This window comes from Pan paniscus, chromosome 10 (assembly GCF_029289425.2).
Source record: "Pan paniscus chromosome 10, NHGRI_mPanPan1-v2.0_pri, whole genome shotgun sequence".
NCBI lineage: Eukaryota > Metazoa > Chordata > Mammalia > Primates > Hominidae > Pan > Pan paniscus.
The window spans coordinates 24,770,093-24,794,768 of record NC_073259.2 but is presented as its reverse complement, the minus strand read 5'-3'; the positions used below and the strand labels follow the sequence as shown (position 1 = coordinate 24,794,768).

The 24,676-nt window shown below is 39.5% G+C and overlaps 1 protein-coding gene across 28 annotated transcripts in view; it reads right to left on the bottom strand.

The window, feature by feature from the left end:
* The window catches only part of PLEKHA5 (pleckstrin homology domain containing A5), a 245,546-nt gene that overhangs the window by 27,408 nt on the left and 193,462 nt on the right, over positions 1–24,676 (bottom strand). For 16 of the 28 annotated variants that reach the window (XM_034935439.3, XM_063593020.1, XM_034935438.3 and 13 more), the window contains 5 exons: positions 11,656–11,757; positions 5,527–5,638; positions 3,075–3,121; positions 1,782–1,970; positions 459–579 (listed from right to left, as the gene is read on the bottom strand). In XM_034935439.3, the coding sequence (XP_034791330.1) occupies positions 459–579; positions 1,782–1,970; positions 3,075–3,121; positions 5,527–5,638; positions 11,656–11,757 (571 nt within the window). Of the gene's footprint in view, positions 1–458; positions 580–1,781; positions 1,971–3,074; positions 3,122–5,526; positions 5,639–11,655; positions 11,758–24,676 lie in introns of those variants that run through there. The other 12 variants (XM_055095450.2, XM_055095451.2, XM_055095454.2 and 9 more) reach the window with 2 other exon arrangements.

Below are 24,676 nucleotides of genomic sequence, written 5' to 3'. Positions count from 1 at the left end.
TTTTATTTTTATTTATGAGACGAAGTCTTGCTCTGTTGCCCAGGCTGGAGTGCAGTGGTGCGATCTCGGCTCACTGCAGCCTCCACCTCCTGGGTTCCAGTGATTCTCCTGCCTCAGCCTCCTGGGTAGCTGGGATTCAGGCACGTGCCACCATGCCCAGCTAATGTCTTTTATTTTTAGCATTTATTTATGCCACTTGGAATGAATATTGTAGAAATAGTGTTAAAAAAAGGGTGCTGCCTCATACCTAGCTGAGATGACATATATCATTTATGGGCCATTTTATCTTTTAATATCTGAAAATTTCTTAATTTAGAAACTCATCAGAGTCCAAAGGTTTCAGATAAAGGGTTGGACTCATATATGAGTCAACATGTAAATGGAATTTACTACTATTTTAGCAGTAAATTGTCTTCAAAAACAAAAAACAAGAGGTAAAACATATTACAAATGCTGACCTTTAACAACTGAAGTTTCTATCTCTGAAACAGGTTCTGATTTTTCTTCTCCATTAGATTCATCAACTTCTGCCACTGTTGTTAACTCTGGTTCACTCTTGTAGAGTCTATAATCTGGACCCTTGAAAGGAAGACATGTAATTACCCTAAAAAACTGCTAAAAGTTTCTTTTAAAATGTTTACCGCTAAAGACACAAATCAAACTCTAAAAATTAGTAGCCCTAGTGAGCCATCTGGGATATAACACAAATAATACCTATGTCACAACTATATGGAAAGAAGAAATTTGAGAAATTTTTAAGTGGCAAAACTTTGTTTTAATATTAAGAATATTTCTGGCCGGGTGCAGTGGCTCACACCTGTAATCTCAGCACTTTGGGAGGCCAAGGTGGGTGTATCACTTGAGGCCAGGAGTTTGAGACCAGCCCAGCCAACATGGTGAAACCCTGTCTCTACTAAAAATACAAAAATTAGCTGGGCATGGTGGTGTGCGCCTATAATCCCAGCCATTCAGAAGGCTGAGGCAGGAGAATCACTTGAACCTGGGAGGCGGAGCTTGCAGTGAGCTGAGATTGCTCTACTGCACTCCAGCCTGGGAAAGAGTGAGACCCTGTCTCAAAAAAAAAGAATACTTCTGTTCCTCTTAGGAACAAAGTCACATTTTTATGATGGAATAATTGAGGGCTAAAAATAACTATATTAATTCAATAAATTTTCATTCACAAGGTAGTCTAAGCGAGGCCCATCCCAGCACTAAAATTCCTGTCACAGACATTTTGTTGTTCTCAAATTGGCTCAATTCTAATTTCCTTTTTCTCTTTGCTTATTATATCCTACATTATTTGCTTAACCCTAAACGTATTTCCCATTTTCAGGGGTGACATCTCTCCTTAGCAACATCCACATCTTTGAGTAGTTTTCCTAGACCAAAATGTCCACATCCCAGCCCCTTTACCATCCCTAGGAACGGTCTTTTTCTTTCTCCCTTCTTTCTGATTTGAAGGTATAATTTTGCCTCCAATACCCTAAAATGGTATATCTAAAATATGGCTGCTTCATCATGGGAAAAGTTACCACTTTATGAAAATATGAAAAATGCTATGAAATTATAAAATATTAAAATTATAAAAATATTAAAAATGAGAATAGCAAAACCAAAACAGGAAAGACACAAATGATAAAGTCATATATAAACCAAAAACTGCTGGCTAAAAATGAGGTAATAAAGGTTATAATAAAAAAAAGTTTGTGTAAAATAAATTAATTTTCAAAAATGAGAGGACATGTATGATTGATTATTCTGTGGCTATTCCAGCCACTTACACAGTGAGATCCATTTCTTGGATATCCTTGAACTTGATACATCTTCTTTTCTTCAGGCAGATGAACTGGGCCCCTGCTATAACAGAGCAAGGAGCTGCTATCACTGGGCAGAGGGGGGATTATGGGAGGCTGCTCTGTAAAGTCATAGGACCGAGGAAGTGGAGGACGAGGTGGGACTACTTCCTCTTCCTAAAGATTGTAGAACAGTCACCTTATTTAGATAAGCAGATTGAATTAAGCATATCTAAATTCTTTGCAATGGTATATTAACTTAAATTTACTTTAAGATACTAAAAGGGACACTGCCAAGCCAAAAGTCTAATAATGAAAAGTAAAATCAAAAATTTTTTATCATAGCCAATAATTGGAATTTAACATATAATTACATCTGATTCTTTCCTGTAACATTTAGGTTAGCTTCACACTGAAACTCAACATTGAAAGAGATTACTATTTAAAACTAATTACTGGGTTTCATTTTAAAACTAGAAGGAAAGAACTGATTTTAAAATCCTATTCTTATATTTTCACAATTTATCTTATTTATTTGGTAGAGATGGGGTCTCGCTATAGTGCAGTGATTTGATCATACATAGCTCATTGCACCTTTGAACTCCTGGGCTCAAGGGATCCTCCTGGCTCAGCCTCCCGAGTAGCTGGGACCACAGGCACACCACGCCTGTCTAATTTTTCAATGTTTTCTAGAGATGGGAGTCTTGCTATGTTTACCAGGCTGGTCTCAAACTCCTGGGCTCAAGACATCCTCCTGCCTTGGCCTCCTAAAGTGCTGGGATTACAGGCATGAGCCACTGCACCTGGCCCCCCAATTTTTCAGAGAGGAAAAAAAAAAAGTTACCTCTTTGGTTTTTATACGAAATTCAAAATAATAGATTCTTTTGGTTAGGTTGACAGTATCTCTTTGTAGTTGTAATTTCTTTATGCTATGCATGACACACAACCAACTTATCTATCGATCATCCTATAAATTTTACATAGTATAAGAAACAATGATAAGTATTCAAACATTACTTAGATTAGAAAAAGTATGACAACGTTAAAATTCTAACAGATAAAAAGCAGAGATTCCATTTTTTTTGCATTAAAAAAGGGAAGAAAAATCACATATTAGAAGCACCAAATTACTGATCCAATAAAATTTCAAGATTAAAACAATTATCTGTTCAATATATTTAAAAAATATTTTTGTTATTAAGATTAGAGAAGACAATTACTTCTAGTTCATTTCTTAAGCATTAAAAGTAATTTATAATTAGAAAAACAATCCAAACTTACCTCATTTTTGTACTTAACTGTTGAGAAAGGCTTTGATCCTATCATACCTGGGAATATTAGAAAACGTAACTATATTAAACATATCTTTCTGATACTATAAAAAAAGAACAATTTCTTTTGTTTTTTTGAAATGAAGTCTTGCTCTGTTTGCCCAAGCTGGAGTGTAGTGGCGTGATCTCAGCTCACTGCAACCTCCGCCTCCTGGGTTCAAGCAATTCTTGTGCCTCAGCCTCTCGTAGCTGGGACTACAGGCGTGCACCACCATGCCCAACTGATTTTTTTATTTTTAGTAGAGATGGGGTTTCACCATGTTGGTCAGGCTGGTCTTGAACTCCTGACCTCAAGTGATCCACCTGCCTCATCCTCCCAAAGTGCTGGGATTACAGGCGTGAGCCAAGGCGTCCAGCCAAAAAAAGAACAATTTCATGTATTTTTTTAAATTTATTTTTATTTTTATTTATTTTTATTTTTTATTTTTATTTTTTTTTGAGACAGAGTTTCGCTCTGTCGCCCAGGCTGGAGTGCAGTGGCAAGATCTCGGCTCACTGCAACCTCTGCCTCCCAGGTTCAAGCAATTCTGCCTCAGCCTCCCGAGCAGCTGGGACTATAGGTGCACGCCACCATGCATGGCTAATTTTTGTATTTTTAGTAGAGATGGGGTCTCAACAAGTTGGCCAGCCTGGTCTCGAACTCCTGACCTCAGGTGATCTGCCCGCCTTGGCCTCCCAAAGTGCTCGGATTACAGGCATGAGCCACTGCGCCCGGCTTATTTTTATTTTTTTATTGTTTTTCACTCTGTTGCCCAGGTTGGAGTGCAGTGGCGTGATCTCTGCCTCCCGGGTTCAAGTGATTTCTCTTGCCTCAGACTTCCAAGTAGCTGGGACCACAGGTGCGTACCACCACACCTGGCCAATTTTTGTACTTTTTTTTTTTTTTTTTTTTCAGTAGAGCCGGGGTTTTGTCATGTTGGCCAGGTTGGTGTTGAACTCCTGACCTCAAGTGATCCGCCTGCCTCGGCCTCCCAAAGTGCTGGGATTACAGGCGTGGGCAATCGCGCCTGGCCGATTTCACATATTTTAAATGAAGTCTTCAGTTTCTAATCATTCACTTATTGTTTTCAGAATTGGAAAGCAATTACATTAAAAAAGCAACAAATATTTAAACAAGAGTATGGGGAAATGGGTTTTCTCAAACATTACTGGTATTAACATAATTTGAAATAATCCTTCAGGAGGGCAATTTGGCTGCAGTTATCCAAATGGAAAATATGTGCTTATTTCTCACCTTTTAAAATCCATTAAGTACTAACATATGTGTTTAGTTGTATGTATTAATAATGTTCACTACGGCATGGCTTATGACAGCATTCATAAAAAACTCTGGAAACAACATACATTATCCATCAATATGGAAATGGATAAATATATTACAGTTCCCTTATACAATGGATTCTTATACTGTATTGTTATGGAGAAAAAAGCAAATTATTGAAAAATAGATATAGGATGATCCCAGTTCTTGTTGTGGGGATAAAACTTCTAAAGTGTAAACATTGTGGGTATTTATAATTATACACACAAGACAATAATTATTTTTGTTTAGGTATGGTTGACAGAGCTTTCACTTTTTACTTTATAAACCTGTGTTCTGATTCAATGTTAAGAGTGCCTGTTCAGAAAAATGCATTAAAATAACAAAAGAAACTCAATTATATATGTCATTCCATTTAGACATTCAGTCATGTGCCACATACCAATGTTTTGGTCAGCAACAGACTACATGTACGACAGTGGTCCCATAAGATTATAATGCAGCTGAGAAAATTTTTTTTTTTTTTGGGACAGTTTCCCTCTGCTGCCCATGCTGGAGCACACTGGCATGATCTTGGCTCACTGCAACCTCCACCTCCCGGGTTCAAGCGATTCTCCTGTCTAAGCTTCCTGAGTATTTGGGACTACAGGCATGCGCCACCATGCCTGGCTTTTTTTGTATTTTTAGTAGAGACAGGGTTTCACCATGTTGGCCAAGCTGGTCTTGAACTCCTGACCTCAGGTGATCTGCCCACCTCAGCCTCCCAAAATGCTGGGATTACAAGTGTGAGCCACTGTGCCCAGCCAGAGCTGAGAAATATCTATTGCCTAGTTGTTGCCCTCATGTCAGAGTGTAACACATTACCTTTTCTATGTTTAGATATACAAATAACATTGTGTTACAACTGTCTACAGTATTCAGTACAGTCACATGCTGTGCAGGTTTGCAACCTGGGAGCAATAAGCTATATACCACATAGCCTAGGTGTGTAGTAGGCCATACAACTAGATTTGTTTAAGTACACTCTGATTGCACAACACAATCACCTAACAATGCATTTCTCAGAATGTAATCTGTCACCAAGTGACACATGACTGTAATACTGTGGTCAGTCACAAAATAAAATGCAAAGCTAATTTACCTATTTCTGTAGTACCTCTTTGCTGCTTATGTTTACTCAGCCCTTCCATGACATCCTGAATTCGCCAAAGTTCTTTCTGAATCTGTGCACGCTGAATTCCTGCTGATTCCGTCTATCAGTAAAAATGGATAGACCATATATAAGAAAAAAAATCATTCACTGAAGTTAAATGATTATATATTAATTATATAAATTACATTTAAAAATGCAAATTGCAGTGAATTAAGTGTTACGAATATTTAATATGATTGATGTGACTCTCCCAATTTTGCAATTCCAGTGGCAAATATAAAAGACTGAGCAGAGCAAGAAAAATATTTAATTTTCATACTTAAATATACTATTTTAAATCTTTCCAATAAGCTTTGTCTTGCATTATTTATGATACCAGGAAGGCATATTGATTAAAAGGGACCCAAAATGGAAAATACAGAGAGAATGAAAACAGAGCAGAAACAAACCCCAAAAGAAAAAATAATTTCTGGGAGGGGGAGATGTGGCAGGGCATTGGGGAACGGGTGAGAAATGGAAGGTGTACTAGCTTCCTAGGTTCTAGAACATAAAAACAACAACAAAGGTACAACTAACAAAATATATCAAGATGAATTTTGACTGACAGAGTTTAAATGTATTTTTTTTATTTTTATTTTTTTTTTGAGACAGAATCTTGCTCTGTCGCCCAGGCTGGAGTGCAGTGGCAAGTTCTCAGTTCACTGCAGCCTCTGCCTCCTGGGTGCAAGTGATTCTGCTGCCTCAGCTTCCTCAGTAGCGGGGATTACGGCGTGTGCCGTGCCATAATTTTTGTATTTTGTGCAATGGCATAATCTCAGCTCACTGCAACCTCTACCTCCCGGGTTCAAGCAATTGCCCTGCCTCAGCCTCCCGAGTAGCTAGGATTACAGGCATGTGCCACCACACCCGGCTAATTTTGTATTTTTAGTAGAGACGGGGTTTCACCATGTTGGCCAGGCTGGTCTTGAACTCCTGACCTCAGTTGATCCGCTCTCCTCGGCCTCCCAAAGTGCTGGGATTACAGGTGTGAGCCACCGCGCCCGGCCAATTTTCTTACTTTTAAAATTCCACATCATGCCCTCAGGTTGAATACACTAACTGAAACCAAAATAAGATTACATTGGTTTTCTCTGAGATTCTGTTAGAAATCTATGATTCTTATTCATAAATAGGGTAATAATAACACCATTCTGGATAATACTAAACACTATTCTAGGAATGTAACTTTATTTTTAAAAATAGGCAATGACATACAAAAACTGTCACATTGCCTAGAACAATATTTTCTTTGGCTGAGTATCAGTTACTAATGACTATAGATATTAGAATATAATCAGTATTGCATCAATATGCTAAAAAAGTCCTCTAATGGGTAGAAATATGTTTTCAGCCAGGCACAGTGGCTCACACCTATAATCCCAGCACTTTGGGAGGCTGAAGTGGGCGGATTGCTTAAGCTCAGGAGTTCAAGACCTGCCTGGGAAACACAGAAAAACCCCATCTCTACCAAAAATACAAAAACTTAGCTGGGCGGGGTGGTGTATGTCTGTGGTCCCAGCTACTTGGGAGGCTGAGGTGAGAGGATCACTTGAGCCTGGGGGAAGAGGTTGCAGTGAGCCAAGATCGTGCCACTGTCCTCCAGCCTAGGTGACAGAGTGAGACTCTGTCACAGGGGAAAAAAAAAAGCAATATGTTTTCAAAGTCTTCCAAGCACTTGGGAGTTGATCAAAAGATTAAAAAAAGAAAAAGAAAAAACTCAAGAAAAGTCTATAAGCCTAAAGACTATGAATTAATGCTGCTCCAAAAAGGCACTACATAACCTAAGTTTATCTAGTTTTCCAAGCTACAGCCTGGAAGCATCAAAAAGTAAAAAAAAAAGAAAGTACCCATGCAAGAGCCAAACACAACGACAGCCCAGAGATGTAAATACTGACACAGAGGATGGGAAAATCACTATAAATAACAGATCCTTGCACATCTATATACAACATGTATTACTTTTATAAAATTTAAAAGATATATATATGTATAGACACATTTTTGCCAATCTGAAATGGTATACAATGCAAATCTAATTTTTATTTTATTTGCATTTCTCTGGTTACTACTGACTTTGAACTATTTTTCTTTTTCTTTCATTTTTTTTGAGGCTGAGTCTCACTCGGCCACCCAGGCTGGAGTGCAGCGATGTGATCTTGGCTCACTGCAACCTCTGCCTCCTGGGTTCAAGCAATCCTCCTGCCTCAGCCTCCCAAGTAGCTGGAATTACAGGTGTGTGACACCATGCCCAGCTCTCTTTTTTTTTGTATTTTAGTAGAGATGAGGTTTCGCCATGTTGGCCAGGCTGGTCTCGAACTCCAGACCCTCAAGTGATCTGTCTGACTTGGCCTCCCAAAGTGCTGGGATTACAGGCATACACCACTGTGCCCAGCCAACTTTGAACTATTTTTCAAACACTTGTTAGTAATTTCAGTTTTCCTATGATTAGTTACTCATGTTCTTTGTATGTTTTTCTAAAGGATTATTTCTGCAAATCAAAAAGAAAAACTTCCTTGCAAATCTAAATAGTTATCCCTTGTTGAATTTTTGAGGTAAAACATACATCCTCCCAGTAGGTCATCTTTTTACTTTGTCTATGTTGCCTTCATTGAGGGTAAATCTTTAACTTTGATAAAGCCAAATGCTGTTCAACAATTCTCTCTTTCTTTCTCTCTCTGCTTTGTGGATATTCATGGTCTGCTGCTGAACTCTATTCTGTTCCATTGGTCTATTTTTTCCTGTACCATGTTTAACACTATAGTTTTACATTATGTTTCTTTGTTTATTTATTTAACAAACACTTATATAGTGTGTTTTATATGCCTGGTTTTATTCTACATGCTGCAAAATATAAACATATTTATCCTCATAATAACCTAGCAGGAGTAGGTATTATTTTATTTTATAGTTGTGGAAACTGAGACCCAGAGTTGTTATGTAACTGGTCTAAGGCTGTATATGCAATGTTACCATTCATAGAGTACGACTTCTCATTCTTTTATTTTTTTTGAAATGTCTTAACTACTTGTGGTTTTTATTATACCTTAAAAATATTAGAGCCATTTCAGAAATTTCTTTAGAAAATTCTACTGGAAATTTGGTTGGAATAAAATTGCATTTACGGGAAGAATTTTCATTGTGATAATGTTAAATCAGACCATCCATGAATATGGTATACAATTACACCTCTCCATTAATTCAGGTCTTCTCTTATATCCTGTAATAAGGTTACTAAATTTTCATAATAAATATATATTTTTGGCAGGTTAAATCTGGGATTGGCAAATTTCTGTGGCCTGCAGCCTCTTTTGGTATGGCCTGTGAGTTAAGAACAAATTTTACAATTTTTAAGAAGTTATAGCTGGGCACGGTGGCTCATGCCTGTAATCTTAGCACTCTGGGAGGCCGAGGCGGGCAGATCACCTGAGGTCAGGTGTTCAAGACCAGCCTGGCTAACATGGTGAAACCTTGTCTCTACTAAAAATACAAAAATTAGCCAGGTATGGTGGCATATGCCTGTAATCCCAGCTACTAGGAAGGCTGAGGCAGGAGAATCACTTCAACATGAGAGGCGGAGGTTGCAGTGAGCAGAGATCACACCACTGCACACCAGCCTGGGTAACAAGAGTGAAACTCTGTCTCAAAAAAAAAAAAAGAAGTTATAAAATAACAAAAAACAGTAAATAATATGTGACAGATCTGGCTGTTTACAGAAAGTTTGCTGACCTCTAGTAATATCTTAGGTATTTATAGCTGTTTTTCTAGTGTATTTAGCATCTCATTTTTGTAGCTGATTTCTTAGATATTTTTTTTTTTTAATGGACTTTTGCCCATCACTCAGGCTGGAGTGCAATGGTGTGATCTCCGATCACTGCAACCTCCGTCTCCCAGGTTGAAGTGACTCTCCTGCCACAGCCTCCTGAGTAGCTGGGATTACAGGTGCCTGTAGCTGATTATTGTAGCTGATTACTGACAATGTAACTTCAGTGTCCAATACAGAAGTCCCAGCCACATGTGGCCATTTAAATTTAGATAAACTGGGCTTGGTGACTCATGCCTGTAATCCCAGCACTTTGTGATTTTTTTTTTGAGACACAGTCTCCCTTTGTCGCCCAGGCTGGCATACAGTTGCGTGATCTCCACTCCACTGCAACCTCTGCCTCCCAGGCTCATGCGATTCTCCTGCCTCAGCCTTCCAAGTAGCTGGGACCACAAGTGCCCAGCTAATTTTTGTATTTTTGTAGAGGTGGGGTTTCACTGTGTTGGCCAGGCTGGTCTCAAACTTCTGGCCTCAAGTGATCCTCCCACCACGGCCTCCCAAAGTGCTGGGATTACAGGCATGAGCCAATGTGTCCAGCCGATCCCAGAACTTTGGAAGGCTGAGGTGGGAGGATCACTTGGGCCCAGGAGTTCAAGGTTTCATCTAGGATCATGCTACTGCACTCCAGCCTGGGTGACAGAACAAAACCCTGATTCAATAAACAAGTAAATAAATTTAGATAGTTAACATGAATACAACTAAAAGTTCAGTTTTAGTTGCATAGTCACAATAGTCACATTTCATATGCCCAACAACTACATGTGGCCAGTACTATGCTGGACAGCACAGATAGAGGGCAGCTGAATTTCTGATTCAACCTTACTAATCTTTTATTTTTTTTTTTTGAGATGGAGCTTCGCCCTTGTTGCCCAGGGTGGAGTACAATGGTATGATCTTGGCTCCCTGCAACCTCCACCTCCCGGGTTCAAGCGATTCTCCTGCCTCAGCCTCCGGAGTAGCTTGGATTACAGGTGCCTGCCACCAAGCTCGGCAAATTTTGTATTTTTAGTAGAGAAGGGGTTTCACAATCTTGGCCAGGCTGGTCTTGAGCTCCTGCCCTCGTGATCCTGGCTAATTTTGTATTTTTTAGTACAGATGGGGTTTCCCCATGTTGGTCAGGCTGGTTGGTCTCGAACTTAACTAATTTTTCATTCAATGTATTGATCTGTCTGTTAAGTCCATGCATTTCCAACTAAAATGTTCAAATTTACATTGGGTCATAAGCATGATGTAACTTTTATTATTTTCTAAAACATGTATTATCTGCGTTCCTCAGAGCAACATTTTAAGACAAGTATTATTACTTCTTTTTCTTTTTTTTTTTTTTTTTTTTGAGATAGAGTCTTGCTCCGTCGCTCAGGCTGGAGTACAGTGGTGCGATCTCAGCTCACTGCAACCTCCACCTCGTGGGTTCAAGTGATTCTCCTGCCTCAGCCTCCCAAGTAGCTGGGATTACAGATGCCTGCCACTACACCTCATTTTTGTATTTATAGTACAGACAGGGTTTCGCCATGTTGGCCAGGCTGGTCTCGAACTCCTGACCTCAGGTGATCTACCCACTTCAGCTTCCGAAAGTGCTGGGACTATAGGCGTGAGCCACTATGCCTGGCCAAGTATTATTATTTCTATTTTATAGATAAGAAAACTAACCCTTGGAACTAGGTCTCAGATCTGTTTGCTTATTAACTGGATTCTTTATAGCAAATGGTGCTGTATCTTCCCCTATTCTAATAAGGCTTGGTGGTGCATGCCTGTGATCCCAGCTACTCGGGAGGCTGAGGCAGGAGAATCGCTTGAACCCGGGAGGCAGAGGTTGCGGTGAGCCAAGATCGCGCCATTGCACTCCAGCCTGGGCAACAAGAGCAAAACTCTGTCTCAAAAAAAAAAAAAAGATAAAAGATAAAATATTCATTATTTGATAAATCCATATAATTCAACATCTCAATACCAAGTGACACAGATGGACCTGTGAAAGGATATGAAACCATGTTTTTAGGAAACTGTAGAGCTGAGACCGATAGGAGCACAGAACACTCCAGGGCTCACCATGTGCCCAACAGAACAAAGAACTCTTAAACAAGAGGGGATGGTCTCCTTTGTGAGATAGTAAGATTCCTGTCATTAAAAGTATTCAAATCCAGGTCTCAGGTAGCCAATAATGTAAAAACTGTTATGGGTATGTGTAAATCTAACAAGGTGGATTGTACAGTACGAGTAAAATCAGTTAAAACAACATAAAGAATATTATACTTTTGTACCTGAACTTCACCAAGGTGATCCAGCTGCTCTTGCATCTGGTTCCTGGTAACAGTTACATCGTATTCTAACTTATCATATTCTCTCCATGCTCGTTCCAATTCCTAAAACCAAAAAGTGTTAATTAATTACTTTAATGGGGAAAACGTGCTTTTATGGTGTTATCACTCCAATTGTAACTTTCTAGATTTTAGAAAGTCATATAGTTTATCCTTAGCAAAACAGGAATTTTTATAACCATTTTTGTCCCTTTTTAAAACTCAATTCAACAAAAATTTACTAAGCAACCTAAGTATTATTGTGCTGCTGTTTATTTCCTAAAATGTAGAAGAGGCATAAATAAAGCATTTTCTTATCTGTCTTCATTAAAAGTTCTCCATGAATGAAAATAGTTTGTATTTTAGCATATTGGAATTTCAATAACATCAGAGGCTTGACATGACTTTACTTACAATAAGCTTATAGTAATACAATAAAACAAATGAATTTAGCTAGCTATTTAAACAATTCAGTGAATCCTGTTTGTGAAGACTCAATATAGACACTATTATCCATCTGTACTTTTCTCCTTTGGAAAAAAAATCACCCCCAAACCAATAATATCACAGAGAAGATTTTGATGTTTGGTCTTTAACAGCTTGTCATTTGTTGAATATAGAATAATTCTAGAGGTGCTTAAAAATACATCATCTGCCAGACGCAGTGGCTCACATCTGTAATCTCAGCACTTTGGGAGGCTGACGGGGGCAGATCACTTGAGCTCAGCAGTTTGAGACCACCCTGGCCAACACGGTGAAACCCTGTCTCTACTGAAAACAAAAATTAGCTGGGCCCAATGACTTGTGCCTGTGGTCCTAGCTACTTGGAAGCCTGTGGAGGGAGAATCGCTTGCACCTAGGAAGCAGAGGTTGCAGTGAGCCGAGATTGCGCCTCAGGAGGCTGAGGCAGGCAGATGACGAGGTCAGGAGTTTGAAACTACCTGACCAACATAACGAAACCCTGTCTCTACTAAAAGTACAAAAAAAAAAAAAAAAAAAATTACCCAGGCGCAGTGGCAGGCGCCTGTAATCCCAGCTGCTTGGGAGGCTGAGGCAGGAAAATCGCTTGAACCTGGGAGGCGGAGGTTGCAGTGAGCCGAGATTGCGCCATTGCAGTCCACCCTGGGTGACATTGCGAGACTCCGACTCAAAAAATAAATAAATAAATAAAGTAAAAGAAAAAAAATAAAGAGCTATCTTATTTTGTATATTCTGTAACTAACTTAAAATAACTTTAGAAAATTTAGGTGATTGGCTGGGTGTGGTGGTTCTCGCCTGTAATCCCAGCACTTTAGGAGGCTGAGGCAGGTGGATCACTTGAGCCCAGGAGCTCGAGACCAGCCTGGGCAACATAGAGAGACCCCATCTCTACGAAAAAATACAAAAATTATCTGGGTGCGGTGGCGCTTGCCTGTGGTCCCAGCTACTTGGGGCAGGGCTGAGGTGGAAGGATTGCTTGAGCCCAGAGGCGGAGGTTGCAGTGAGCCAAAATTGTGCTACTGTACTCCAGCCTGGGTGACAGATGAAGACCATGTCTCCAAAAAGAAAAAAAAAAAAGACAAAAAACTGAAGCTATCTTGCCAGTCTTCTTTTTTTTTTTTAATTAAAAAAAATCTTAGGTGAAGAAAAATTATTCAAAATGTACTGGGAAAACAGATGTGTGCCATCACCCCTATGCCCGGCTAATATTTTGTGTGTGTGTGTGTGTGTGTATATACAGATATTTATATATATATATATATATATATTTTTTTTTTTTTGTGAAGATAGGATTTTGCCATGTTGCCCAGGTTGCTCTCTAACTGCTGGTCTCAAGTGATTCCACCAGCCTTGGCCTCTCAAAGTGCTGAGATTACAGGTGTGAGCCACCACATCTAGTCAGCAAATTCTTTTTACATGAATAAATATGAAAATTAATTTCCTTTAACAAAAATTAATTCTAGCCATGGTTTAATTTGTATGCACCACACAGACAGCAAATTTAAATAGTGGGTCTTTGATGGCTTTAGGGAGGGTAAATTAAGACAACAGATCCAATGACAGCCCAGTAGCTAAGAGGGTATTACAGGCTAACACCTAAGCTCCCTTGTGGAAATGCAGAGTTCAGGGTAGGCCTAACTGCACTGCAGAGGCATTTAAGTATAAGAACATTTCAGGATGGTAGGAATCCTTCTCTTTCTTAAAGAAACATTAAAAATACAGATTGAGAGCTAGACATTCCTTTATCAGTATTTTAGAAGTGAAGAGGCACAGTATACTTTCAATTTTCCTAACCTGGAGAGTCCTGCCACTGAACTGGCCCAAGTCCTGTAATCCTGCTAGGCCTACCTGTTTCTGTCTTTACCTCAGCTCCTCAAACATGATTACCAGGTGGGTAGGAACACAAGACAACAGAGGACAGCGAGGAAAGGGCAGAAATGGCACAACACATTTCCTCCCAACATCTGGCTAGGTATTTCATTAAAGAATTTACTAGATTATACGAGTACCATGCTAATAATCTTTAAATATGACCTTACGTATTTGTGGTCAAGAAGCTAATATAGCAAGATAATTTAAAAGGGCTAATACTTTTCAAATATACAATTACCTTAAAATCTCAAGTACTTGACACAAAATAGTGCTTTCAATAAAAAGTAGAGAATGCCAGGCTATACAGTTAAGAGAATAAATGAAGGCCAGGTGCGGTGGCTCACGCCTGTAATCTCAGCACTCTGGGAGGCTGAGGCAGGGGGATCACGAGGTCAGGAGTTTAAGACCAGCCTGGTCAACATAGTGAAACCCTGTCTCTACTAAAAATACAAAAAAATTATCTGGGCTTGGTGGTGGGTGCCTGTAGTCCCAGCTACTTGGGAGGCCAAGACAGGAGAATCGCTTGAACCTGGGAGGTGGAGGTTGCAGTGAGCCGAGATGGTGTCACTGCACTCCAGCTCAGGCGACAGTGCGAGACTCCATCTCAAAAAAAAAAAAAAAAAAAAGATAATGAATGAACTCTTTTTTGAGATGGCGCCTTGTGCTGTCGCCTAGGCTGGAGTGCAGTGGCATGACCTCGGCTCACTGCAACCTCTGCCTCCCAGGTTCAAGTGATTCTTCTGCATCGACCTCCCGAATAGCTGGGATACGTGGTACTACAGGTGCGCACCACCACGCCTGGATAACTTTTTTTTATTTTTAGTAGAGACGTGGTTTCACCGTGTTAGCCAGGATGGTCTTAATCTCCTGACCTCATGATCCGCCTGCCTCAGCCTCCCAAAGTGCTGGGATTACACCCATGAGCCACCCGCGGCTGGCCTTCTTTTTTTTGAGACGGAGTTTCACTCTTGTTGCCCAGGCTGGAGTGTAACGGTGCGATCTCAGCGCATCGCAACCTCTGCCTCCCGGGTTCAAGCGATTCACCTGCCTCAGGCTCCCGAGTAGTTGGGATTACAGGCATGCGCCACCATGTCCGGCTAATTTTTGTATTTTTAGTAGAGACGGGGTTTCTCCATGTTGGTCAGGCTGGTCTTGAACTCCTGACCTCAGGTGATCTGCCCGCCTGAATGGATTCTTTCAATCTGGAACTATATGGATGAACCTCATAAGTTAAAGGAAGCCAGGCAAAGAGTATATGGTTACACTTCACATAAAGTTCAAGACGGAGTGCAGTGGCTCATGCCTGTAATCCCAGCAGTTTAGGAGGCCGAGATGGATGGATTGCTTGAGCCCAGGAATCTGAGACCAGCCTGGGCAACATGGTGAAATCCCATCTCTGCAAAGTATACAGAAATTAGATATGGTGGCACATGTCTGTAGTCCCAGCTACTTGGGAGGCTGAGGTGAGAGGATCGCTTGAGCGAGGTGGAGGTTGCAGTGAGCTGAGATTGTGCCATTGTACTCCAGCCTGTGTAAGAGACTTTGTCTCCAAAAAACAAGTTCAAAAATAGGCAAAACTCACCTATAGTTTAAATGTCAGGTGCTAGGCTATAGCTACTCAGGAGACTGGGCAGGGGGAGGATCACTTGAGGCTAAGAGTTAGAGGCTGTGGTGTGCTATGACTGCACCTGTGAATAGCCACTGCACTCCCATCTGGGTAATGTAGCAATACTCTGTCTCTAAAACAATTTAAAAAAGTTAAAGGAAAAGAAAGAAGAAAAAAGTCTGGTAGTGGTCCTTTTGGGAGAGGAGCCTCTGGTATGCTAGTAAAATTCAATGTCTCGATATAGATATTGGCTAAACTCCTAAACTGTGTGCTTTTCTGAGAACATGTTATATTCCAAGAAAAGAAAAAAAATAGTGTGCATGTTGGGCAGGAGGAGGGATTGCTGCAGAGTTTTCTAGAGACAGGGTTTTGCTCTGCTGCCCAGGCTAGAGTGCAGTGGCGTGATCATAATTCACTGCAGCCTTGAACTCCTGGGCTCAAGCAATCCTCCTGCCTCAGTCTCCCAAGTAGCTAGGACTACAGGTTTGCACCACCATGTCCAGATAATTTTTTAATTTGGGGTTTCACCATGTTGCTCAGGCTGGTCTTGAACTCCTGGGCTCAAGCAATCTTTCCAAAGAACTGGGATTACAGGTGTGAGCCTCTGTGCCAGGCCAGACTTTTTTCTCACTCTGTCACCTGGGCTGGAGTGCAGTGGTGTGATCTCAGCTCACTGCAGCCTCAACTCCCCAGGCTCAAGCAATCCTCCCACCTTGGCCTCCTGAGTAGTACAGGTGCACACCACCATGCTGGGGTATTGTTTTTTAATCTTCTGTAAACTTGAGGTCTCACTATGTTGTCCAGGCTGGTCTTGAACTCCTAGGCTAAAGCAATTCTCCTGCCTCAGCCTCCCAAAGTGCTGGGATTACACATAGGAGCCAGCAGGCCTGGCCAAGATTTTTTAAAATAAATTGTCTAAGTTTAGGGTATGGAACAAGTAAATTTTAATAGTGCTTACTTCTATGTAGTCTGTACTGAGACAAGACTTGGCCACTGTGTGGGGGAGAAAGTGAAGTAGGAATGTAATGAAATTCCAGATTTCCAAAAAAATCAGTTAAGGATTTTAATATTTAGCTAGATGGCTATATAGCAGATATATACTCTGTCCTTTATTAAGAAAGGATTAATGGCCGGGCATGGTGGCTTACGCCTGTAATCCCAGCAGTTTGGGAGGCTGAGGTGGGAGAATCTCCTGAGCTCAGGAATGCAAGACCAGCCTGGGCAACATAGGGAGATCTCATCTCTACAAAAAAATTCTATTAAAAAAAAATCAAAACCAATGATTCATTTCCAAGTTTTTAATATGAGGAAAACTTTCCTTTTCTTATCTAAAATCAATGGCAATTTACAACAAAATCTGCTCAAGGGAATGGTTACACAATACACTAGACACAAATCTCAAATTGTTTTCTCTGTATTTTGCTGTCACATTGCCTCTTTTTTTAATAATCAAGTAAATATTGTAAGACTACAGGTGGCTACAGTTTAAAAAAAAGCAAATAATTACTATTATTCTTAGAGCTAATAAACTGTTTTACTTCTGGTTTGCTTCTCAATTAGGGCTTCTAAGTTTTAATTTAAGAAATGTCAATTCATTTTTCTGCTTTTCATTAAAAAATAAAACCTACAACTTTGGAAAAGTATTGACATAGGTTTTTAATATCAAAATGAGGGAGAGGCAATAGATGTAGTGTAATTATTCATTAACTTCCTAATTTAAACTCAAACATCTCTTTCCAAATTTAAGTAATATTACAAATTAATGCCCACCACTATATCTTGGAAAATCAAAGCCTTATGATATTTAAATTAATTTTACTGGTATATTTCGAGGATCAGGCAAAAAAATTAGAATGTTAATTTTTGGTCACTAATACTCCACCATAACAGTCCTGCCAACTGGTATTAGAAGCAGTTGATTTTTCAGGTCAATCAAAAGAAAGTTATGTCTGATTTATTCATTTTTTCATTTTACCTTCAGGATGTAGAGATTTCCTGGCTCACATTTGAAGAATGTGCTTAATTATTTAAGGAGTTTTAAAAAAAAAATTTTTTTTTACAAATTTATACTTGTCATGTAACTGCTTCTCAAATAAAATCACTACTTATTAAGCACATGCCATGCCTCATTACACTATCTAATGACTACACTGGCTTTTTTTAACCTAAAAAGATGTTTACGTTTTATTATTATTTTTTCACTTAGCCTCGACTTGAAACACACTAAAAAGATGTTTAAAAGGGCACCAACTCAAACTGTATAAAGTGAGGCTCAACTATCAGCCACAATTATAAAGCTATCCATATTTTAAATTTCTAGTTTATGACCACAATTGTAGTCATTCTATGTTTTAGCTATTTGTAATCTTTAACTCCCATGTTTAGTTTCTTCTCTAATGTTTTCTATGAAACAAAACTATCTTCTCATCTCAAAGAAAGTGCTTGCTTTTCATTGTTAAAAATTCTAGATATAATAAAAATAGAAAGGCTAGCACACAGGGGAAGATTTAAATAAATAACTACTACTGCGCCACACTTCTGTTGGCTTTTTTGTGGATTTTCTTTTGTTTTGTTTTTTGAAATAGGGTCTCACTTTGTTGTCCGGGACCTCTCTGGGCTCAGGTCATCCTGCTGCCTCAGCCTCCCGAGTAGTTGGCACTCCAGGCACATGCCACTGTGCTCGGCTAGTTTTTTTTTTTTTGTAGAGATGGAGTTTCACCATATTGCTTAGGCTGGTCCCAAAATCCTGGGCTCAAGTAATCTGCCTACCTCAGCCTCCCAAAGTGCTAGGATTACAAGTATGAGCCACCACACCAGCCTGGGGAAATCAAAAGTTGGTTCTTCGAAAACAAAAACAACATTGACAGACTGTTAGCAAGAATAATAAAGAAAAAAAGAAGATCCAAATAAGCACAATGAGAAGCAACAAAGGTGACATTACAATGGATCCCACAGACATACACAGGATTCTTAGAGACAATTACGAACACCACTATGCACACAAACTAGAAAATCTAGATGAAATAGATAAATTCCTGGAAATATACAATCTCCCAAGATTGAATCAGGAAGAAACTGAAACACTTAACAGACCAATATTGAGTTCTGAAATTGAATCTGTAATAAAAAACCTGCCAAACAAAAAAAGGCACGGATCAGATGGATTCACAGCCGATTTCTACCACACGTACAAAGAGCTGGTATTAATTCTACTGAAACTATTCCAAAAAAATAAGGAGGAGGGTCTCCTCTTTAACTCATTCTATGAAGCCAACATCACCCTGATACCAAAACTTGGTAAAGACACAAAGAAGAAAGAAAACAAAGGCCGATATCCCTGATGAACATAGATGCAAAAATCCTCAATGAGATACCAGCAAGCCAAATTCAGCGGCATATCAAAAAGTTAATTCACCATGATAAAATAGGCTTCATTTCTAAGATGCAAGATTGGTTCAACATATGCAAATCATAAATGTGAGTCACCACATAAACAGAATAAAAAACAAAAAACATATGATCATCTCAGCAGACATGGAAAAGGCTTTTGATAAAATCTAGCATCTCTTCATGATAAAAACCCTTAAGAAATAAATCCATATTGAAGGAATATGCCCTAAAATAGTAAAGGCCATCTATGACAAATATACAGCCAACATCACACTGAGATGGGCAAAAACTGCCAGCATTTCCCTTGAGAACTGGAAAAAGACAAGGATGCCCACTCTCACCACTCCTATTCAACATAGTACTGGAAGTCCTAGTCAGAGCAATCAGGCAAGAGGAAGAAATAAAATGCATCCAAATAGGAAAAGAAGTCAAATTACCTCTCTTCACGGACAATGTGACCTATGCCTAGAAAACCCTAAAGACCCTATCAAAAGGCTCCTACAACTGATAAATGACTTCAGGAAAGTTTCAGGACACAAAATCAATGTACAAAAATCACTGGCATTTCTACACACCAATAATGTTCAAGCTGAGAGCCAAATCAAGAATGCAATTCCATTTACGATACACACACACACACACACACACACACACACTCCTAGGAATGCATCTAACCAAGGAGGTGAAAGATGTCTATAGGAAGAACTACAAAACACTGTTGAAAGAAATCATAGATGACACAAACCAATGGAAAAACATTCCATGTTCATGGATTAGAAGAATCAATATTGTTAAAACGGTCATACTGCCCAAAGCAATCTACAGATTCAATGTCATTTCTATCAAACTACCATCATTTTTCACAGAACTAGAAAAAAAAAACTCTTAAATTCATATTGAACCAAGAGTCCAAACAGATAAAGCAATCCTAAACAAAAACAAAGCCAGAGGCATTACACTACCTGACTTCAAACTATACTATAAGGCTACAGACTAAAACTTCATGGTACTAGTACAAAAACAGACACAGACCAAGGGAACAGAATATAAAACCCAGAAGTTAAGCCACACACCTATGGCCATCTGATATTTGATCAAATTGACAAAAATAAGCAATGTGGAAAGGGCTTCTTATTCAATAAATGGTGCTGGAATAGCTGGCTAGCCATATGCAGAAGAATGAAACTGACCTGTTACTTTCACCATATACAAAAATTAACTCAAGATGGATTAAAGATTTAAGTGTCAGGCCTCAAACTATAAGAATCCTTTAGCCAGGCATGGTGACTCACGCCTGTAATCCCAGTATTATGGGAGGCCAAAGTGGGCAGATCACATGAGGCTTGGAGTTCGAGACCAGCCTGGCCAACATGGTGAAACCCTGTCTCTACTAAAAATACAAAAAGTAGCCAGGCTTGGTAGCGGGCATTTACAATCCCAGCTACTTGGGAGGCTGAGGCACAAGAATTGCTTGAACTTGGGAGGTGGAGGTTGCAGTGAGCAAAGATCGCGCCACTGCACTCTAGCCTGGGCAACAGAGTGAGTCTCTGTCTCAGAAAAAAAAAAAAAAAGGAAAAAAGAAAAAAGTAATAGCAACAAAAACAAAAATTGACAAGTGGGAGCTAATTAAAGAGCTTCTGTAAAGCAAAAGAAACTATCAATGGAGTAAACAGCCTACAGAATGAGAGAAAATACTCGCAAACTACCCATCCGACAAAAGTTGAATATGCAGAATCTGTAAGGAGCTTAAGCAATTGAACAAGGAAAAAACAAAACAAATAACCCTTTTAAAAAATGGGCAAAAGACATGAACAGACACTTAAAGGAAGACATACAAGTGGCCAATAAGCATATAAAAAAACGCTCCATATCACTAATCATCACAGAAATACAAATTAAAATCACAATGAGATACCATCTCACATTCATCAGAATGGCTACTATTAAAAAGTAAAAAAAAAAAAACAAAAACAGATGCTGGCAAGACTGCAGAGAAAAGGAAATGCTTATACACAGTGAGTGGAGATATAAATTAGTTCGGCCACTATGGACAGCAGTTTGGAGATTTCTCAAAGAACTTAAATCAGAACTACCATTTGACCCAGCAATTGCATTGACTGGGTATATATCCAAAAGTATATCCAAAAGAAAGCAAATCTTTCTACCAAACATACACACGCACTTGCATGTTCAGCACAGAACTATTTACAATAGCAAAGACATGGAACCAACCTAGATGACCATCAATGGTGGACTGGATAAAGAAAATGTGGTACATATATACCACGGTACTACACAACCATAACAAAGAATGAAATCATGTCCTTTGCAGCATCATGGATGCGGCCATAGGCCATTATCCTAAGTAAATTAATGCAGGAAAAGAAAACCAAATACCGTATGTTCTCACTTACAGGTGGAAGCTAAACGCTGGTACTCCATGGACATAAAGATGGTAACAGTGAAAGTGGGGACTACTGAGGGTGGGGAAAGAATGGAGGATAAAGGTTGAAATCGAGTACTATGCTAGGTACCTGGGTCATGGGCTCATTCATACTCCAAACCTCAGCATCACACAATAGACCCAGTTAACAAACCTACACATGTACCCCCAAACCTAAAATAAAATAAAAATAAATAAAACGTATAGGGAACACTGCTTTACATGTTTCCCTTGTGCTAATCCTAGTTTTGTGTACTTTTGTGGCCTACCAGGTGAGGAGAAGATGTTTCAGAATCACAGCTTTGATCTACAGAGGTGCTAATGTTATACCCCTTATGCTTGGGGCTTAGATTTGAACTAGTGCTATGAATTGACTGTGAAAGATTCAGTGAAATCCTTTGAGATTCTGCCAGCAAAAATGTAATTCAAATTTAAATCTAATCAACATTCACTGAGTGCCAACCATATGCCCAGTATGATGTTATGCACATGCTAACATTTGCAGCCTTAAGCTACAAATATAAATAAGTTTACATAAAGGCACAAATAACATAGTTTGTATTCTATGCAATAAGACTTGTCTTAGAAGAATATATTCTGAGGGTTTGTCATAACCACTGATTATTGTTGAAGGCAAGGAAAAAGAAACCAGGAAAGTGATTACATAAGACAAAAACCAGAAAAAGGGATACTCAAACAAGATCAAATATTATTTTATTCTATTTATTTTATTTTATTTTATTTTATTTTATTTTATTTTTTTGAGACAGAGTTTCACTCTTGTTGCCCAGGCCGGAGTGCAATGGCGCGATCTCGGCTTACCGCAACCTCAGCCTCCCGGGTTCAAGCGATTCTCCTGTCTCAGCCTCCTGAGTAGCTGGGATTACAGGCATGCGCCACTATGCCTGGCTAATTTTATGTTTTTAGTAGAGGCGGGGTTTCTCCATGTTGGTCAGGCTGGTTTGAACTCCTGGCCGCAGGTGATCTGCCTGCCTTGGCCTCCCAAAGTGCTAGGATTACAGGCTTGAGCCACTGCACCTGCCTGGCCTATTTTCTATTTATTATTACAATTTTTTTTTTTTTTTGAGACGGAGTCTCGCTCTGTCGCCCAGGCTGGAGCGCAATGGCACGATCTCGGCTCACTGCAACCACCGCCTCCCGGGTTCAAGCAATTCTCCTGCCTCAGCCTCCTGAGTAGCTGGGATTACAGGCATCTGCCCCCACACCTGGCTAATTTTTGTATTTTTATTAGAGGCGGGGTTTCACTGTGTCAGCCAGGCTGGTCTTGAACTCCTGACCTCGTGATCTGCCCGTCTCGGCCTCCCAAAGTGCTGGGATTACAGGCGTGAGCCACCATGCCTGGCCTTCTATTATTAACGATTTTGTTTTAGAGACAGTGTATCACTCTATCACCCAGGCTGGAGTGCAGTGGCGCAATCACGCAGGCTTGACCTCCTGGGCTCAAGAGATCCTCCCACCTCAGTCTCCTAAGTAGCTAGGATCACAGGTGTACACCACCATGCCCAGCTACTTTTTTGTTTCTTGTAGAGATAGGGTCTCCCCAAATTGCCCAGTTTGGTCTCAAACTCCTGGGCCCAAGCAATCCTCCTGCCTCAGCCTTCCAAAGTACTGAGATTACAGGCGTGAGCCAGCACTCCTGGCAAAATTCATTTCTATTAAGATATTTTTAACAAATTTCCCATCTGGGCTAAAGTTAACCTTGAGATGGAGCAAATTCTAAGCCTACTGATGAGATTTATTTATTAATCCCAGTTGATAAGGAAAGGGATTCTCTAAAATCGGAATTTCATGAGCAGACACCAAATCATTAAATAGTTTCCAACTAAATGTCTGTAGAGCCTACCATTTTGATTTGACTCAAGTTGTCACAGAGACCCTGGGCTTCTCATTAGCTTGGCACTGACAATTTAACTCCATTTTCCCTTTCTAATCTCACATTTTCTATCCTCTCACAGGAATCCTCTATCCCAGTCAGGCTGTTAGTTCTATTTCCTCCTTTTCCAAACATGTCTCCTACGTTCTCATCTTTGCTGTGGCTTAAGGTGTTTTGTATTATTTGAATAAACCACTCTTCACTTCTCTTCTCGTTGTATCCAAATCCTACCTATCCTTGATTAGCTCAGTACTACTTCCTTGTAGACAGTATTTCGGGTGCTTATATTTTCTTTATGACTATATTACAGAAATCCATGTAGATCTAAGTCTTCAGAAATGTGGTAAGAAGATCTGGATTTGAGTTTTAGGTATATTATTTATTAGCTTTGTAACCTTGGGTAGGTCATTCAGCTCAATCATTCATCCAATGTGAATGAGACATAGTTTCTTATTTCAAGATACTCACAATGGAAAGGATATTAAATTTTTAAAAAGTCTATAAACATGACAATATAATTAAGACTCAAATGAGACAACAGAAATAACAGTATTTTAAAAATGGAAATAGAAATATAAAGTATTTAAGAATTCCTCAAACTAAGTTTTCAGTGATTTTAAAATCATGGTATATTCCTCTAAAAATAGCTCACGTTTGGAATTCAGGGTTCAGAATAGAAGCCAAGTTGAGATTCTGGGATCTTGCCAGCCTGGAAAGACTTCTCTAAATTAAGCTATACTGTCTGTGGCTCTTCTTAAAAGATAGCTGCTCCCTAGCCCATTGAAGGTACAGACAAGGGTTTGGGAGCAGTTTTATATAACATGGCAGTTTTTCCTAAGATTTCTCTTTCAAAGAGCTGCTTGGACTGGTGCTCTTACTATGTTTATAGAGATGACCACATCATAGGACCTAAAGCCAGCTGTTTAAACTCATAAAACACTCATTTTATAAGCTGCAAGTTAAGACTTTTAGATTTGGTAATTCCAAGAGACTCACAGTCATAGTTATATGACTATGAGTTACAAGGTTCTGTTACGTACATTTCTTTCTTTTCTTTTTTTTTTTTTTTTTTTGAAACAGAGTCTCACTCTGTTGCCCAGGCTGGAGTGCAGTGGCATGATCTTGGCTCACTGCAACCTCTGCCTCCTAGGTTCAAGCAATTCTCGTGCCTCAGCCTCCCAAGTAGCTAGGGTTACAGGCACCTGCCACCACGCCCAGCTAATTTTTATATTTTGGTAGAGACGAGGTTTCACCATGTTGGCCAGGCAAGTCTCAAACTCCTGACCTCAAGTGACCCACC